An 18,265-nucleotide genomic window follows, 5' to 3' on the forward strand; every position below is an offset into this window, starting at 1 on the left:
CTGCTGAGGGGAGATTCTCTCCCCCAAGCACATTCCTTTGTGTAAAGCCAGGCCACTTCACACCTCATAAAAGTGGCCTGGCAGAAGCTGCTGCAGGCTGGCCAATCAGAGCACAGCAGCAAAAACAATGCAGAGCTGAAATTGGCAACTTTTTAGGTAAAGTCTAAACTTTTTACCTGCACTAGTTATATTAAATCCAACAACTGGAAGTTGTGGGATTTATTATAACAATCAATTTGATACCAAATTCTTGGTATGTAACATTTAAGGAGACTTTAAAATTTAAAATAAAGTCTGCCCATTCTAGCCTATGAAGGCCATTTACTTCAATGAGGGAAAAACGAATTTGGCTGTTTTTACCTCACCAGGGCTTATAAATCTATTTTTATAAAGTCCCTGCTTATAGTTACATGGCACCCAGCCCTAGGGGCACATAGGGCACACCTTAGGGGTGACTTATATGTAAAAATAAGGTAGTTTAAAACTTTGGAAGTAACTTTAATTCCAAAGTCGAATTTGCATATAACTTTAATTTAAAAGCAGCCAGCAAGGCAGGCTTGCTTTTAAAATGACACTGGGCACCTCAGCAATGCACCTAGGTGTGCACCACCTATGCTGTGGTCCCTAAACCTACATGCCCTACCATATACTAGGGACTTATAGGTAGGTTAACTTAGCCAATTATAATTAGCCTAATTTGCATATCCATTTTACACAGAGCACTGGCCCTGGGACTGGTAAGCAGTACCCAGGGCACAGCCAAGAGTCAGTAACCACCAGTACCTATCCAGAAAGAGTGGGGGTGATCAGGCAAAAAAAAAGGACTTTCCTACAAGTACAAACAGAGTATAAATATACCCCATAATACCTATCTCCTAAAAATAGGACACCACTCGAACAAAAAGAGAACTGTACAAAATTCAAATATAGCAAGCATGTGCTAAATAGCCCCTGAAACAAAGTAGCCCCTGCAAACCAGAGGCAACCTCGGTTAAATATGAGATATCTGGCACCCAAGCACCAGTTTCAAATGTTAACTACTTAGCCCACAAACACAGGATGTTCAGTCCTCAAACACAGGACATCTAACCCCTAAACACACGTTGCCTAGCAATCCTGTCAAAATGATGAAAAACAAATCAAAACACAATAAAAGCAACCAATCAAATACAAGATATCTAGCAACCAAACAACAATGCCAGTCCACATAAAACACAGGATAACATGTCCCACACCTAGAACTACGCCCCACATAAAGGAAACCTAACTCCAAAATCAATAAAACAGCCCTAGACAAAAAATTGCTGGTTCAAAAATAGAGGATATTTACTCGTCTTCCTTCACACACTGAGACTATCTAGACCCAAAAGAGGCCACCCAGAAGCCACACACAAGATGCCCAGTCCAGTGCTTCATATGAGCCGGTAGTTACTGGTGGGGACCACTGGCACCCTTTTTTGGAATCCGGCACTTATTTTTCCTGATAAAATTTTTCTTGAGCGCAAGAGGCGAAAAATACACAAAGGGGCTAGGAGGAAGAGAAAGCCAAAAAAAACTCACAAAGAGAGAAGGGCAGAACAAGCAAGAGTGAGATAAAGGGGAAAGGGGCCTCAGGTAGTGGATTAAAGAGGCCTGAGGTGGATTGAAGGTTACGCAGCCTTGGTATTCAGCATGTTAACATTTAATAGCGCTAGGGCACCAGCGCTCATTCTTTTACAAATTAAACACTGACCCATTCCCAATCACAGTGGCCAAGACAGCATATGTAGACCAGAATATTGACCATCCATCCCACAGGCAAGTTCTCCTTCTGCAGAAATAAGACATTCTAGCTGTCAAATGGCCTTAGGAGTTAATGCTTTCTCCTGACACCTTCTGTAATCTGCTGGGCACAAGTTTGAATCCTGGAATGCCCAAATCAGCTTCACAGCTTGCAAAGGTCAATAAAGTAAGTACCATTTACACACTGATTATAAGTAGGATACTCCTTTGCCTAAGTACAGCTGCCTAGGTGTCAGAACACAAGATCCGATTTTACCAGCCAGAAAGTCCATCCAGAAAAAGCACAGAATGCTTGCCCCTTATCCCCCGCCTTCCCACAGCCCCTCCTCTCCCCTGACGATCTCTCCACCTCCTGCATTCACCCTTTCACTTCCCCCACAGCCCCGCTTCATCTAACACCTGCTCAAAGTAAGAGTAAATGGGAATTGATTTGTTCCCGGAATGGAGCCTCTGCATGTACATTTTAACCCAGTAGTTCTGAGTATGTATGCTATTCCCCATTTTGTGGGTAAAAGATCTAAATTGCTGAATTTAACTACATGGGTACTAGCTGTAATTGTTAGCTCTGGCCACAATCCAGCCTCACATTTAAATCTGGCCCACCTAAACCAGGTCCTAAGTTGGGTAATTATAACTCCTGTAGTTTATAGCAAAACTGTTAAAGTGTGGTATGACTCGCTATTTTTTTAAAGTAATTTTTATTATAAATCTCGAAACCACTGCAAAGTTAGCTACAAACAGAGGTTTGTTACTCCCTGACAGATACATGAAGTTAAACATAGAAATGGTAGTAATAGTAACGTGGAAGCACTTCCCACAAGTGTCTAGACATCGTGATAAGGAAGTATGTTGTGGTGCTACGTGGTCGAATTGCCTTACTACCTCAAGACAAAATGTATGTAATAAACAACATGCAAGTATTTAATTGAGACCACAGCACTCCAGCAAAAGTATATAGAACATAATTTATCATTTTCCCAATATAAAGTAGTTTTAGACCAGTCTTTGAAGAAAACAAAATGAAACGTAAATCTTCTTTCGATGTAATCTCATGGTTTATTTTCGTCAATTAAAGTTCTTTATGACTTTGTTCATTCATATACGGCCATTAGCAATAATTTTTCATAATCAATCCATACAGTAACAGCTCGTAGTCAATCCATACAATAACAGCCAATACGTGTTTCGTCACTAAGTGACTTTTTCAAGGCTGAGAATTTAGAGCTATGAGTCCATTATGAACTTAAGTCAGTCATGTGTGAGAAAGCTGTGTTTCAGATGTATGTTAGGACATCAGTCATTATATATGGTCTAAAAACGGTCTCTTTCATACTGTCCCCAATAAGGGTGAGTTCCAAACTTCCAAAAGTATACCACATTAGTAGCTGTTTAGAGGACCATACATCTGCTGTGTAACGAGCAAAGTGTCAGCTCTCAGCGTTTGAGGAAATCACGCTAATGCTGAGCTGACACTTCGCTCAGCACAGTACGGAAGAGATGGTCTTTGGACCATATATATTGACTGATGTCCTAACATCTATGAAAAATGATTGCCAATGGCCTTAATGAATGAACAAAGTCATAAAGAACTTTCATTGACGTAAATAAACCAAAAGGTCACAATGAGAGAAGATTTTTGTTTTGTTTTGTTTTCTTCAAAGACTGGTCTAAAACTACTTTATATTGGGAAAATTATCAATTATGTTCTATATACTTTTGCTGGAGTGCTGTGGTCTTAAATAAATCCTCACAGATACATGATTGCTCCTTCCAAGTAGAGTATCTGACACCCAAACATAGAATCCCTGGCTCCAACTCAACAGATGCCTATGTCCTTTACCCAAAATACCTGCCTCCTAACACAGGATGTTTGGTTTCCAAATATCATATTACTAGCTCTCAAATGCAGAATTCTTAGCCTGCAAATCTGAAATGTGTATTCTCTACAACTAAGCTCCAAACTAGAATATTTAGACCCAAAATTGAAAAACACAAAACTGTCCTCTGCTCCAGACTTACATCACCTCAAACTTTACCTGTAATTCATCTAGATCCGGACGTCCGACAACTACCTAAATCTCAACTCTACCAGAATAGAATGCCTGCTAAATGCCAAGAACAAGCAACAAAAAGTAAAAACCTGCCTCGCCAACCTTGAAGCAGTCAACCCCTAGCTTGCACGCAATGCTAAGTTTGTCGGATTCACATTAGACACCTACCTCACCCTCACGGAACACATTGCCAGGAAAATGAAGACGGCGTGGTCGTTGATACCAGCTCTTTATAGTAAAAACATAATGAAAGTGAAACGGTTCCTCACGGAAAGAAACTTCAGAACTACCATTCAAGCCTCCACACGTGCATCTGCTTGATAGCCACCTCCTGCTCCATTATCTCCCAAACGCTCTCTCCACTGACCACCCTGAGGGCATGTAGAAAAAGTTATTTTTGCATCTGTAAAAAAAGGACAGTACCAGCCCCACCCAGGGAGACCTCCAGTGGCTCCCCTTGCTGGCCGCACAGCGTCATCTACATAGCCACATAACCAATATACGGGTCTAACTGGCTGACAAGTTTACAATCTCCGGTAGTCTTAGGCAAACTGCCAGCAAGGTTTACGCTGTACAAAGCTGAGATACCTGGTTCCAGTACACATTTCTACTCGCCGACAACAACCAATGGGTACATTCCATTATAAGTGGAATTTAGTGGAAATTATATGTTTTGCACAGGAAATCATTGTGATTTTAGTTTTGCCCAGGCTTGCACCAGCTTTCATTTGATGCTAGGATTTCCCTCGAAGCCAGATCGTACTAATTTAGTTGACCTGGCGTTGCCTGAAATGCCAAATTCTGGCCATGGTACCTTATCCCCTGATACTATCTCTGCAAATACAATCTATCTCGCCTCTCGCCACAGGAGGAGACGGACCTCACAAAAGATACTAGATGCCAGCGCGCAGGGTAACCTGTCTGCCCCACGGTACGAGGGTACAGTCTCACGCTGTGGCCCAGGTGAGGGCCGGGATGGCAAGTACCTATTCTTTCACCCGGCTCCCCTCCAACCCCCCACGCCCACTGCCCCACTTGTCCAGGTAATAACTCGGCGCTGGCGCGCTTCCTGCGCAGTGGTCCCAGGGGGCGCGGGGCTGGGGCTGAGTTTTGCCAGATGTGGGAAGCGGATCTCCTCGCGCACACAGCCGGGCTGTGTCTCGTCAAGTGCTCCGAGGATCCTCCTCCCGGCCGCTTCCCCCGTCCACTCCGCCCTCGTGCGGGTCAGTGTCCCGTTCCCCTCACGAGACCCTCCGCCCCCCGCGCGAGGCGCTGCCTCGGGCCCCCTGCGCTGTGGAAGCCTGCGCCCCGCACTAATTAACTCCACGCGCTCGGACTGGGAGGCCGGGAGAGTGCGCCACGGACAAGGCATCGCGACTGGTGGGTCGGAGGGGAACACACGGAGCCGCAGCTTCTCGCCCGGGGAAGGCCAACTAGTGCTGGAGGAAAGCAGGAGCACGGGACATTTCGAGTACCAGAGCCCGAAGGACAGCAGCAGGACCAGCGGAACAGAGGCAAGAGGGATCCCTGAGCCAGGGGAGGGGTCTGGAGCGAGGGCCGGAGCCAGGAGAGAGAGAGCGAGCAAGGAGTTTATCTGAGAAAGAGGGACCCCACACCAAGGGGCGCAGAGCAAAGGTGGAGCGCTGGGAACCCCAGAGCAAGGGAAAGTTGGAATTCGAGGTGGGAAGGTCTCGAGAAGGACTGGCGTAAGGGAAGGGCCAGACAACACCTGGAAAAAGAGGCTCACAGAGCAAGGGCCACAAAGCAAACGAGGCAGAACGAGGAGAATCTCAAAATAAGGACACTTTACCGGGCAAGGGGACATCAGCAACGGCGAACAGACCAAGGGGCAGCAGGGTCAAAGGTTTTTGAAACAAGAGCACCTTAATGTAGGTGGCAAAGCAGTTGGGTACTCTGAGCGGGTGGTATACCAGTACGTTATGCAGAAAAGTGGCCAAAGAAAACAGCTGAGTAGCAAAGAGATCACTCTGCCAAGGGCACTATTTCCAGGACAAGTCAACCCAGGAGCATGAATACACCAGAGCAAATGGCCTATAGATAAAGAGACCCAAAGCAAGACTTGTTTCAAGAGGGCTGGGGGTGGGAGGCTAAAGCAGAGCAGGGAGGACTTATAAACAAGTGCAAACCCAGACCAAGAGGTGTCATAAAAAGAGAAAAATTCAGTGGTCTGTAAAATGTTGATACACCAAAAGGTGCAAGCATGGTATAGAAACAGTGGGGTGTAAGCTAAAGAGAACATCCTGGGGTGCTGAGTTGTAAAGAGGCAAGCAAACTCTGGAGGAGATTAGATGCCCAAGGGGCAGGGTTCAGAAAACACACATGCTATGGAGAGGACACAGACTCTAATTCTGAGGGAGACAGGAGGTTCATATAGGGAAGCTTTGAGACACCAAGAGGTGGGAAGAAGAGGAAAGGCGGTCAGGATGTGGAGAAGAGACTAGACATTTAGAGTCCCAGAAAGACTCGCCAAGTATTGGTTGTTGTTTCTTTCCTGTAGCTTAAAGGATCTCGCTGATCGAGTGGGCTTCTTTCGTGCAGCGATAGATCTCTTTCCAACTGGCCAAGGCACAATTTTCTACTAGTGGTATTTTCTTACAAAAGCAGGGCAGGGGGTCTCTTCCTATTAGAGCTGGTCTCCACTTCCAGGGGCCTGGCTTTCACACAGAAGAGACAATGTCTTCCCACAGCAGTTGGTCTGTAATCCTTTTGGAACAGAAAGGGTCTCCTGTTTACTAAAGTGGTCTTTTTGCCACAGATAACACTGCATCTTCCCATTGGAATTTGTTTTTCTTTTCCGTGGTGTGGTCTCCCTTTTCCACGTCTAGTGGACTGTAATTCCTAGAATCAAAGCTTTTTTATCTCTTCTTTCCTCAAAGAGTAGGCTCTGTTTCCTACAGTTGGGGTCACCAATTCTCATAGCTTAAAGTTTCATACGCACATAAAAGGTGGCACCTTTTCTCATTGCTCGTTGATTTTTTCCCCAGTTGCTGGGGTTCTCTTCGACACACGCACGCAGGCACGCACTCTCTCTCTCTCTTTTTTCTCTTAGCGCCGAGGGTCTGCATTATTTGTGGCAGGGAAAGTCTCTCTCCTTCATTGGATATTTCTCTCCTCTATAGCTGGAAGTACCTGTGCCCCATCGTAGGGATACTCTTTATACATGTTGTGGGTCACTACTCCTAATAGTTAGGGGTTTCTCTCTCACTCTCATTTCTTGAGGCCCCTGTGGCACACTACTGAGTTTTTCTCTCTGGAATAACTGGAAGACTCTGCCCCATTCTTGGGGTCTTTCTCCCCTGCAACTGGGTTGCACCCATAACCTGGTCTTCCTACGCTGTAGCTTGCAATCTTCCTCATCAGGGGATGTAAGTCTCTCTCCTGTAAATGGAGTCACCCTTTCCCTTTGCTGCGGGTCACTCTTTCCAATTGTGAGGGTTTCTGTAATAGCCAAGAGTTTCTCTTCCCCAACATTTTAAGGATTTCTTCATTAGCTCTGTGACTATTCATTGTCTGTAACTGAAGGTCTCCCCTTTCCATAGCTGGAGGGGGTCATCCTTTTTTAAAGTAAAACGTCTCACTCTCTCATATCACTGTAGGTCTCTTTCTTACTTAGTAGGAAACACCTATTTCTTTTGAACTGCCCCTCCTTCCCCCCCCCCATCTCTCCCTGCCACAGCAGAGGTTGGAGGTTTTCTAATTCCTATACCTGGGAGTTATGCCTGGGATTTTCTTTCCCACAGTCAACAACTTCTCGCCCCATAGCCAGTAGGCCCTCCTCCCTTGGCTGGTGCCCTCTATTCCTCAGATCCGGTGACCTCTCTTCCCTGTAGCAGCCAGTCTCTCTCACTCACTTTCAGCAGCATCTATTCCTCATTGCTGGTGGCTTCTATTCACATACCTTGTACGATATAGTCCTCACTGCAAGCAGCCTCTGTTCCTCATTGGTGGTCTCCTCTATTCCGCATAGCCAGTGGCCTCACTTTCCCATAGCCTCTGGTCTCTGGAACCACAGCTGGGAGCCCCAATTCCGATGTTCTGGCGGCCTCCCTATCCCACAACCAGTGGCTTGTGTTCCCCAAAACCATACATAGGCCTCTGTTGCTCAGAGCCCATGCCCTTTCATCCTAATGACCCAGGGGCTCTAGAACTCATAGTGTTGTCCTCTGCTCTTCAAGCTATCAGGTTCTCTTCCCCACTGCTGGGAACTTCTCTTAGGCAGAGCCAGTGACCCCCTCTTCTCCATTGCCAGACGCCTCACTCCTGCGTCACTGCTAGACTCTCCTCTATAGGTGGCAGCCTCCTTTCCTTTGGCTTTCTTCCCAATAGTTAGAGGCCTCCCTCCCCCAGAGCCAGTGTCCTCTCTTCCTCAGACCTAGTGGCCTCTCCTGCTCCTAGCCAGCGGTCCTTCTTCACCATAGTTAGTAGGCCACGTTTCTCACAGCCAGGGTACTCTCCTTCCTTCACAGACGGCTGCCTCTATAGCCCACAGTTGGGAGTCGCAAAAGGAAACGGCGACGGGGTCCCTAGAGAAAAAGTGGAGCCAAAGTCCCTGAAAGGAAGCTCTGCCAGGGTCCCTGCAGCGGTGGGCGTCGGAGGCAGCTCAGTCGTCGTCCCAGAAGAGAAAGCAGCGTCGAGATCTCTGCAGGGGGAGCACAGCAGAGGACCGCGCCAAGGAGGCAGAACCCGGTCCCCTGCAGTTGTCATGCTGTGGAAGTCCCTGCTACAGGTTTCCTGTTTGTTTCTGTGCACCGGCCTGACCCGGGGGAGAATCTACAGCGCGAGGAAGAAACCAGCTGGCTCCGCACTGCAGAGGTGAGGACACTACCACACCGTTGCCCCTTCCTGGCAAAGTCCTGAGTTCGGTCCCAAGAGCCAATTATGTTTAGAATAGCTGCCGCCTGTCTTTGGGAACGGTGGATTTCTTTTTCCAGGAATAGTCACTGAAAAAGAGCACCTCTACTTCTCCCTCCCATGCATGCACTCCTACCGACATTTCATCACATGAAGGCACGTATACCGATTGATACTAGGATACCTTTTACAAAATAGTGAAAAACTACGAGAGGAAATTTACACCTCTGCTTGCACATTTGTTTGCACTTTTTTGTAATTTACAAAACAGGCTCAGCAGTAAGCTGGGAGTGTGATGTGACATACCCCACAAGCACAAAGTATTGGAGAAATGCAGCTGGATGTGCTAATGCACATTTTTAGGTCGAGCTAAGCGCTTTGAGCTGTTGTTAGTATTGTGGGCTTTCAACCACACCTGCCTCACGCCCATCACTTTCACTCGTTCATTGCTTTGTCTTTTAAAAATCCTTTGTTATAATTGGTAAATGCTTTATGTTTGCCCCACCTTGGGGGGGTTTTGTTATCGCCTTGCAGACTGACCCTGTTAAATGGATAATTGCACGATTGCTGATATGTTTGACTGCGAGCAAACTTTTATTTCCTGTTGTGTCTCTCCTTTGCACTCATGATGGTTATGGTGCTTTGAATCGGATCGCTTTTGTCAACTGTTTTAGTTTTCATTTTCAATTTATGTGGCAAGAAAAGTCCAGTTGGGAATGTACAATGCCAATAGCTCTAACCGGAGCAAATATGTGACAGATTGCATTGCAAATGCTTGTTTTCCCTCTTTTGTTTCTCTGTGGGGACAGGGCTCTCAGGTTTCCCTGGTCCATGTGCGAGTAGCTCTTTGCTGGAGAAAAGGTCCAACCATTTCCAAGATGTGAATGGCTCAAATCATAGTATGTGAATGCTGACAAATTCAAAAGTTTGTGGGTTTTCACATATTTACAAGGCAAACGCCACCTTATTCTGCCCATTCCACACTCCTTAATTGGTATATACTACTGTGTAACTGTCCCCTTTTTTGGCTTTTGACAGAGAATTAAACAGTAGTGATATTATTTCTGCCACTCAAGTCATATGTTTATGGTTGAAGATAACTGTGTGAATTAGGTTCCAGGAGCTTGGAGCTTAAAGGCATGTGCAGTAAGAACTTCAGTGATGAGAGCTTGGAAAACCTCGGCATCCCAGATTGCTACATAGATTACTCACAGGAATCTAATCGATAAAAAGCCCCAGACACTGTGAAATTACCTCAGCTGTGCCATTCAGCTTTGCCACATAATATTGTCCACATGATGTTTCCATCATTGATACATCACTTTTTGTTCATGAGTTTCACAAAGTAGTGTAGGCAACTCAGTACTGCTGTGCATGCTAGAAAGTATTTGTCGCAGTCTATATTTTGACTGAGCTTTAATTTTAAAGGGGACAGCTGCTGACACTGAGCTCACATTGGCTCTCTGTACCTCCTAGGTAAACTTTCTGCATTTAGGGCATTTTTCCCAAACAGAAATCTCAATGGTTAGTGGTCATTCTGGGCTCTGCATCTACCTCTTTCCAAAAAGATCATATTGATGCCCAGTAATGTTCTACCCTGTATTCGCCATTGTGTGTCCGAACACCTTATGCCAGAGTCAAAGTCAAAAATATTGTCTGCCGCAAATATTGTGCTCTAAATATTTTTTTTACCAGACTATCACCCAATTGGGTGTAGATTTTCTATTTCAGACGCTATATCTTGGTACCATATCTAGTCCTTCAGCTGCTCATCATGACGTATACAGCACTTACTCCCTCTTAATTAATATTGCTTAACTCTTAAATACAATTCCCCCTAGGATACGTCACTGTTGCTGTAGAGCGTTTTCTTCCCTAAATATGTTATACCTATAGTCCAGCTACAAACCGCAATATAAACTACGCTCACTGCCATAAATGTAAACTTAATTTGTGGCTATTCTTGCATTATGTGCAATATTTAACGCTTGTATTCTGAATTCCTGTGTAAAGCGCTCTTTTGAGATTATGTGAGTGTGACTGAAATATGAAATGAAGACAAAAGCTGGAGAAGTTTCAAGAGAGCTTGGGAGGTTCCTTCAGGGCTGTGTGACTTTCCAGGGAGCTAGCACATATCCTGTGACGGGTGGGAGCACAGGGATGGAGTGAGATCCCATGTCCAGCAGAGAATTTCCGTGTGGTGGTGGCATAGGGTGGAGTTGAAAGTCCCTGTCCAGAAGCAGTGCAACAAGAGAGGAAGGGATAAATACTGGTCAAGAGATTGACGTGGGTGGAGCGACAGACATCCCTCCCTGGGCAGTTTAGGGGGGGAAGGTAGATCTGTTTTGACACAGCAAATGTTGGAAGTGAGATCCCTGCTTGGAGTGAGAACCTCTGTTTCGAGGGTGACATACGGGAGTGAGAGCTTAGGTTCAGAGAGAGCAGCAGTAGAGAGGGAGACCCTCTGTGAGTTGGTGCTACAGAAAGGAGATGGTATTTCCTGCCCATAGGCAGCACTCTGAGAGAGCGAGATCCTCTGTTGGGAGGGGCACAGTTAGACAAGCCTCCAGCCCAGGATATAGAGTGCGAAGGTCTCCTGTCAGAGGAAAGGTTGGTGGTGGAGGAGATAACATGTCCTGCTCAGAGGCAAGACACGAAGGGAAATCCTCACAGGGAAGGAGTGAAATCATGTTCTTTGATCTCTCCAGTGGCAGCGAAGTGAAAGGGCCAGAGCTGCTGTCCAAAGCAGCAAAGGAGGGAAAAACAAGCATTCTCATAGCAAATAGTCTAATTTTTGTGTAGGGGAAGTGTTTGATAATAGTTGTGTGACTGTACCCCGACTGTCCTACAAAGTAAATCCAGTAATAAAGGAGCATCTTGAGGTGCAACTATATAGAAGCTGAGGGGGCCCCTTCCTCGAGCAGATGTCATTAGCCGAGTTTAGCTGTGCTTCAAAGAAGAGTGGCATGAAAAAGAGTCAGAAGATTAAGTTTTGTACAGTAAGTGGTGAACCTAAAAGGCACACACAACAGAATACTGAGCAGTAGATGCATTTGACAAAGGGGAATATTTTTGTGCATATTTAAGAAAGTCTGTATGCGTTTTTGTATATTTAAATTCCCAACAGAAACACACGGTCCATGACATTTTCAGTAACACAAATCTACGGTCACATTGGTGTAAACAATAGCCTGAGGCCGTGTAGGGACCCTCAGTGGTGTGCATTAATGGGATTGATGTAGTAACACAGCTTGACAGTGAGGCCTGGCAGGGTTCACTGTAAGCCCTGGAGCCCTGTGTGCAGAAAGAAGCAAAGGTTCACGTTATAATGTGTTGTTTATCTGGAAAAGACCTTAATTTCTCCCAGCTGTTGCGCCCCTCCTCCCAAGGCCGTCGCAGAGTGCAGAGCAGGCTGAGGGCAAGCCATCGCAGGCTACAGACTGGTAAACGAAGAGCTATGGGGGCTAGCGGCGAGAGGGGAGCCCACCTGCTGTGCAGGGACTGTCTGCTCAAAGAGCTGCGACCTGTGTTTTTGGATCAGTTCCCCCTGCTCACCTTGGGAACCTTTAATAGATATTTCCGGCAGTCCAGAGTTCGGCTTCGGTGCCTTTCTAAATGGGTTTAAAGGGCAGTACATAGTATACATTTATTTCTGGGCCTGTTGATTCATGGCTAGCTCTCCTGGGCAGTAGGTAAATTTGTCCTGTACCTGCAGGTCTCCAACGATACCCTCTTCTGTACCGGAAACACGTTTCTAGGCCCACAAAAATGATCTTGAGCCCGATTATTTTAAAACATGTTTGAAATTTACTACAGTGGACTTTCGCACATATTTGGAATACCTTCCCAACATATTTTGAATCCTGAAAGAATTCCAATACTACTCCTAAAAACATGCATGTCATACATTCCCCCGAGCCCGCTCAAGCATAAATATTTACCCAAAGGAATATGCATAGGGTACTTGTAAGTATGCGAGAATTTAACTTAGTAATTTAATTCCACTAAAGAGCTTCTTTCCTAACTGCGTTGCTCAAGCTGTCACCGTAAACTATTTGTCAAGCGTAGTGCTTAATTTGTAAATAAAAAGGTGCCGGTGTCTAATGCCCTCCTCTTAAACACGCCGCTGCTGAAATTATATGTGCTAACACGGAATACTGAGGCAGCGTAATCCTGAAGCCACCCAGGGCCTCTTCAATCTATTTAAAGCCACTCTGCCCCTTCAGCCTACTGTTACAGCTTTTTAGTTTCTCCCATTGTGACGCTTTTTCGTTTTTCTCTTCCTCGTCTTTCCGACATGGGTCTTTTGCTGGCAGTAAATGCTTGAGGCAGAAAAAAAAGTGCGGGCCCTCAAAAATAAGTACCGGTGATCCGCACCAGAAACAACAAGCACAAAATAAGCACTCGTCAAGTGGATTGCCAAGATAATTGTAGATTCTTTAAATTGAGCTATTGTGCTCTATAAAGAGCGCTTTGTAGCGATGTCCACTTTTGATTATTATTTAGTTCCTCCACTGCTACATGGAACTTTAGTTGTGGGTGTCAGCTGCACGGTCTGATTACAGTTGCATATATTAACAAGCTTTTGCAATGCATTAGGTCTCACATTTGCTTGAGTTAGAGCTATTAGCATTGTAAACTCCTAACCGGACTTTTCTTACCACATAAATCGAAAATGAAAAGTAAAACAGTTTCACATAAGTGAGCCAAGCGCCACGGCATGAGCATGAAGGAGACACACAAAAGGAAAAAGAAGTTTATTCACAGTCAAACGTATCAGCAGAAGTGCAATTAGCCATGTAACACAGTCCATGGCCAATGCGGTAACAAACCGCCCCAAGGAGGGACAAACATAAAGCATTCACCAATGATAACAAAGGAGTTTTGAAGGGCAAGCCCATGAATGAGCGATAGTGATGGGCATGAGGTGGCCATGGTTAAAAGCCCAAATATATAACAACACGTCAGAAGAGCTGCGCCTGCACGCTGATATGCTCGACCTAAAAATTTCCTGGGACAAGCTAGAATATACTCTTCTAATTGAAGATCACATGTAAATTGTATAATCTTATGTCTCCATGTGAGTGGGTCAGCGTGCTTCCAACCATACTTTTGAGTTGACAATTTAATGCAACCTGGGTGCTGTAGTCTTTCAAGTACTGGGAGAGGGTTTTTATTGGCATTTGGCCGTGGAACTGATGTGATGTTAGTTGATTGATAGAAGATATAGTGGTGTTCGCCTCACTGGGAGTAATGCACCCACTCATTAAAATCCTGAAGCGCTAGTAGCTGTTAGAGGCTGTGGTACTCTCATTTATATTTTCCTAAATGTCTAATTTGAACTATCCAATAGAGATCAAAGTGAAGATGCACTTATGAAAGTAAAGCTTTTATTTTGGTGTTTAAAAAATATGTGTTTCAGCAGTTTATGCATAGAGCTTCCTCAGAGCTTTTAGAATATCTATTTTATTCCTAAAGTTATGGCCAGAGCTTTCTTAGGGCCTCTACATGCATATGATTTCAAATTTAACAGCGGGAAAATGTTGCTACAGTTTGCATTTTCTTAGTATCCTGTACTCCTGCAGTCATTATTTCTAGAAGACCACAGGATATGAGGACAAGATAAGAAGAAACTCGATTTAATGGATTGAGTTTCACATTGTAGACCATTTGGAAAGCTTGGCCAAGCTGTATTTCACAGGTGAGAGAGGTAATCTTAAGTTAAACTTCGAATCATCTACATAGTAATGATAGAGGATCCCTGCATTCTTGAGGAGGACTCCAAGAAGGGTTTCTACAGGGGCGCTCCTCCGTTTGGGCAGATTAGTCACCCCTCTACCTACAGCAGCAGCTGCAAAACCTTTACCAGAAAACAATAAAAAACCTAGTTTATTATTGTTTTCTGGTAAAGGGGGTGGGGCCACGGTGGTGATGAACGGGTGAGACTCCCCCTCACCTCACATGTATGTTCGGCTGGCCATCTTGGTCCAGCTAAACACACATGCGCAGTAGGCTCTCTCCAGGCCAGCAACACAGTTGCTGGCCTGGCGAGAGCATGCACAGGCTCCCAGTCTGCCTGGTAGCACCCTGGCTGGGCGCTCTCAGCCAATCCTGACGCTGTTCTGAGCAACATCAGTATTGGCTGTGGCTGGGAGCCTGTGCCTGCAGCATCCAGTGACGAAAGAGAGGAGCGGCTTGGCGGCAAAGGAAGGTAAGTGGTTGTTTGTTAAATTAAATAAATGTTTATTCCCCCCGCGCTGCCCTGCCCATTTCGTACCCCGCAAGCCGCTACTGGGTTTCTATACAAGAATTGAAAAGGTTGTAGCCCATGAGGGAACAGCACAGGATCCCTTAGATCAAAGCAACTGAACTGGAAAATTCTGATGTACAGCAGCTAGTTTGTTAGGCAGTGGCAACCCAATTGGGAGCTACTCCATCGATGCCCATGCATTCCTCCACTTGGAATATTTAACAACATAAAATGCAGTGGATAAGTTGAGAAGATCAATAATGCACCAACTGCCAAAAATAAGAATAAGAAGAGTGTAATTTAGTACTTGGAGTAAGGTGACTGGAACATTGCAGCCCTGTCTGAAGTTCCCTGACTGGAAGTCATCAAAACAATCATTAGCAGAGATCTGCTGAATAAGCTGCACTTCAGCACAATTTTCAATAACTTTTACACTGAAGAGAAAAACTAAGGCAGGTGAAATTTATTTAGAGTCCACACATCCGGAGAACATTTCCTCAGTAAATGAGTGGCTTAGCTAACTTTGAGGCAGTCAGGAAATACTTGAGTTGAAGAGAGAGATTCAGTAGTAGGCCCAATGAGGGAAAAGCTGGTAAAACAGGCATTAGTAAATATTTCCAGTAACTGAGTCCCTGAAATAATTATACATTTTAATTTGTGTATTTTTTTTAAATAAATCACCTTCCAATACCAAGTCAAAATGGAAAATCCCCCTGGATTCAGTTTATGTACGTGAGTGTTCTGACAAATTATCAAAGAAAAATTTTAGTGAAACAAGAATATTGTGTCAAAACTATTGTCACCCCAAAAGTATTGTGGGGCAGAATATAGAATGTAATAAATTGCTTATATAGATAGAGGATAATGTTTTTTTTAAATATCACAGTAAATAATATTGTTTTTTTGTTATAGGTATATATGACATATCAATTTTAATTAATTTAACATGTATAAGTTATTATTTTTTTTAGGTGTTATTTTAATGTAAGTTTGTTTGTTGTAATAGTATGGTTTGTAATTTTTAATGTGAATGTTTTTAAATGTAATTAGTGACTTTTATTTAGTAATGGTTCTTTAGGAAATTAGGGTGGGAAGTTATTTAATTTTTAAATTATCGTTTTTATTTTTAGTTCATATATATGTTAATTTATTAATTATTTGATATTTAATTTTGAAAATAGTTTCATGGATTAACTATTTTAATACAGTGTGTAATTGTTCATGAGCAATTATATTGTTTTTAATTTAATTAGTCATTTTGAATTTAGTAGCGTTTTATTGGATTTAGGAGGGAAGCTACTTTAAAAATAATTTATTGTTTTTCATTTCTAATGAATCTTTTGTATTCATTAAATTATTCATTTTGTAAAGTATTTAATTGATTGCTGTTTTAATTATTTGTTGTTTAGGTCGAAAGTACGCATTCAGCCTTGCGTATACTTTTAGTACACTTCTTATGACTTAAAGCAATTTCATTTGCTGGTGGCAGTGTCCTTTAAAAATTCTTGCTCGCTAGTAGTCAGTTCTGCCTTTTTCTCCCTCTTTTTTCTGTTCCAGAGCAGTGACCAACTACTGTATTATTCCACTTAGGTTTCTTTATCTGTTGCTGTGACTGACTATTTTTGTTATTTCTTTGGTGCTCCCTTTTCACCGTGGGTGTTTTAGGCTGGTAGCTGCCTGCGTTTGATTGCAGCATTCCGTTCCTCCCATCTCCTCCCATGTCGCTGACATTTGTTTGGGCTTTATTCCCGTGTTGTTCTCATTTACCTCTGGCTCCTAAAATAAGTTAATTTTACAAAAGAAACACTCAGTCGTTTAGCTCACTGCTCACAAACACCACAATATGCCCTTTCTGGTAGAATTTAGCTAAACCTAGAAGCAATGATGTGAAACTTGCGTAGCCTCACATCGCATCACATCTTGAGTCTCTATTTCCAGGGCCCCGCCCTGCTACCACCCACAACATTGCACACAGGGCATTGCTTATCTCCATCATTGGGACCATAAATCTTCTCAGGCGGCTCTGGTCGTTGAAATGTGAGGCAAGAATGCTTGCAAGACTTTCCATCCTGTTAAAATAAAAATAAAAGAATTTCAGCCTTATTTTCCAATTTCTATTCAGACGTTTACACAACGCAAGGTAATGCAGTCATTTTGTCTCCTCATGGGCTTGTGATTCCTGCGGCTCCTCCATTAGGGCAGAGGAGTGTCGCCCCCACCAGCAGCAGCAGCTGCAAACCTTTACAAGGAAACAATAATAAACTCTGTTTATTATTGTTTCCTTATAAAGGGGCAGGTCCACAGGGGTGACGAGGCATAAGGGGGAGTGCACAGCAGCCCCCCTCAGAGCACATGTGTGTTTGGCCGGCTGTTTGGGGTTGGCCAAACACACATGTGCAGTAGGTTCTCTCCAGCCCGGCAACACAGTTGCCAGGCTGGAGAGAGCCTGCACAGGCTCCCAGTCTGCCTGAGCGCTCCCAGCCAAATCTGATGCTACTTTGAGCAGCATCAGGATTGGCTGCAGGGCAGGCTGGGAGCCTGTGGCTGTAGCAGAGAAGAAGCGGATGGAGCGTTGTGGTGAGCAAGCTAAGTGTTTGTTTATTCATTCATTTTTTATATTACTTTTTAATTCCCACTGGACCACCCCAGAGCGCCACCCCGCCCGCGCTTCCAAGCGTCACGAGCCATGACTGGATTTCTGATGCTCTATTGGCCTTTTACAGCACAGTTGGTTGCAAATTTAGCAAAATGCTACATACATTTAATATGATTCATTCTGCATCAGTATAGTCCACATTTTATTGATGGTGTTTGTTGCTAACTGACACTCTGTGCATGTCGTGCTCTGTTTTTTATTCCTAAGCCCAGACTGGTTTTAGTATTAAACACACACTTGCACCTGTAGCATTGTTTTTACATGGCATTTATATGATTTATGTCCTATAAAATTGATGTGCCTTACTGGCCATTCCGTAATAGCAGATTCTTATACTGTATATAACTGGCAGAGCTACTTTCCCTGCTTACATTTTACTCTTTTTGACATGCTTTGCTGGCCCTTGTCAAACTCAACACCACACAATCAACGTCACTCAATCCCAGACCACTCAACAGGATTCCAGTCCACACAATTCCACTCCACACCACATAATTCCACACTAAACCACATAATTCCACTCCACGACACACAATTTAACTACATTCCACATAGATCCAATACACACCAAAACATTCCACGTCATGCTATATAATTCAACGCCACGCCACATAAATCCCCCTCACGCCACTTCACAACACATACCACTCCATA

General features: G+C 44.2%; 1 protein-coding gene and 1 long non-coding RNA gene across 3 annotated transcripts in view; one reads left to right on the forward strand and one right to left on the reverse strand.

Annotated features, from left to right (window-relative positions):
• Window positions 1-7,827, reverse strand: part of LOC138284689 (uncharacterized) — a 238,389-nt gene extending 230,562 nt beyond the window's left edge. The window contains exon 1 of the long non-coding RNA XR_011201443.1: window positions 7,753-7,827. This is a non-coding gene — a long non-coding RNA (uncharacterized lncRNA). The remainder of the gene's footprint in view (window positions 1-7,752) is intronic.
• A 335-nt stretch (window positions 7,828-8,162) lies between these two features.
• The window catches only part of VWCE (von Willebrand factor C and EGF domains), a 424,528-nt gene continuing 414,425 nt past the window's right edge, over window positions 8,163-18,265 (forward strand). For both annotated transcript variants that reach the window (XM_069223762.1, XM_069223763.1), the window contains exon 1: window positions 8,163-8,666. In XM_069223762.1, the coding sequence (XP_069079863.1) occupies window positions 8,557-8,666 (110 nt within the window). In that variant the 5' untranslated portion in view covers window positions 8,163-8,556. The remainder of the gene's footprint in view (window positions 8,667-18,265) is intronic.

Source organism: Pleurodeles waltl, chromosome 3_1, assembly GCF_031143425.1.
Source record: "Pleurodeles waltl isolate 20211129_DDA chromosome 3_1, aPleWal1.hap1.20221129, whole genome shotgun sequence".
NCBI lineage: Eukaryota > Metazoa > Chordata > Amphibia > Caudata > Salamandridae > Pleurodeles > Pleurodeles waltl.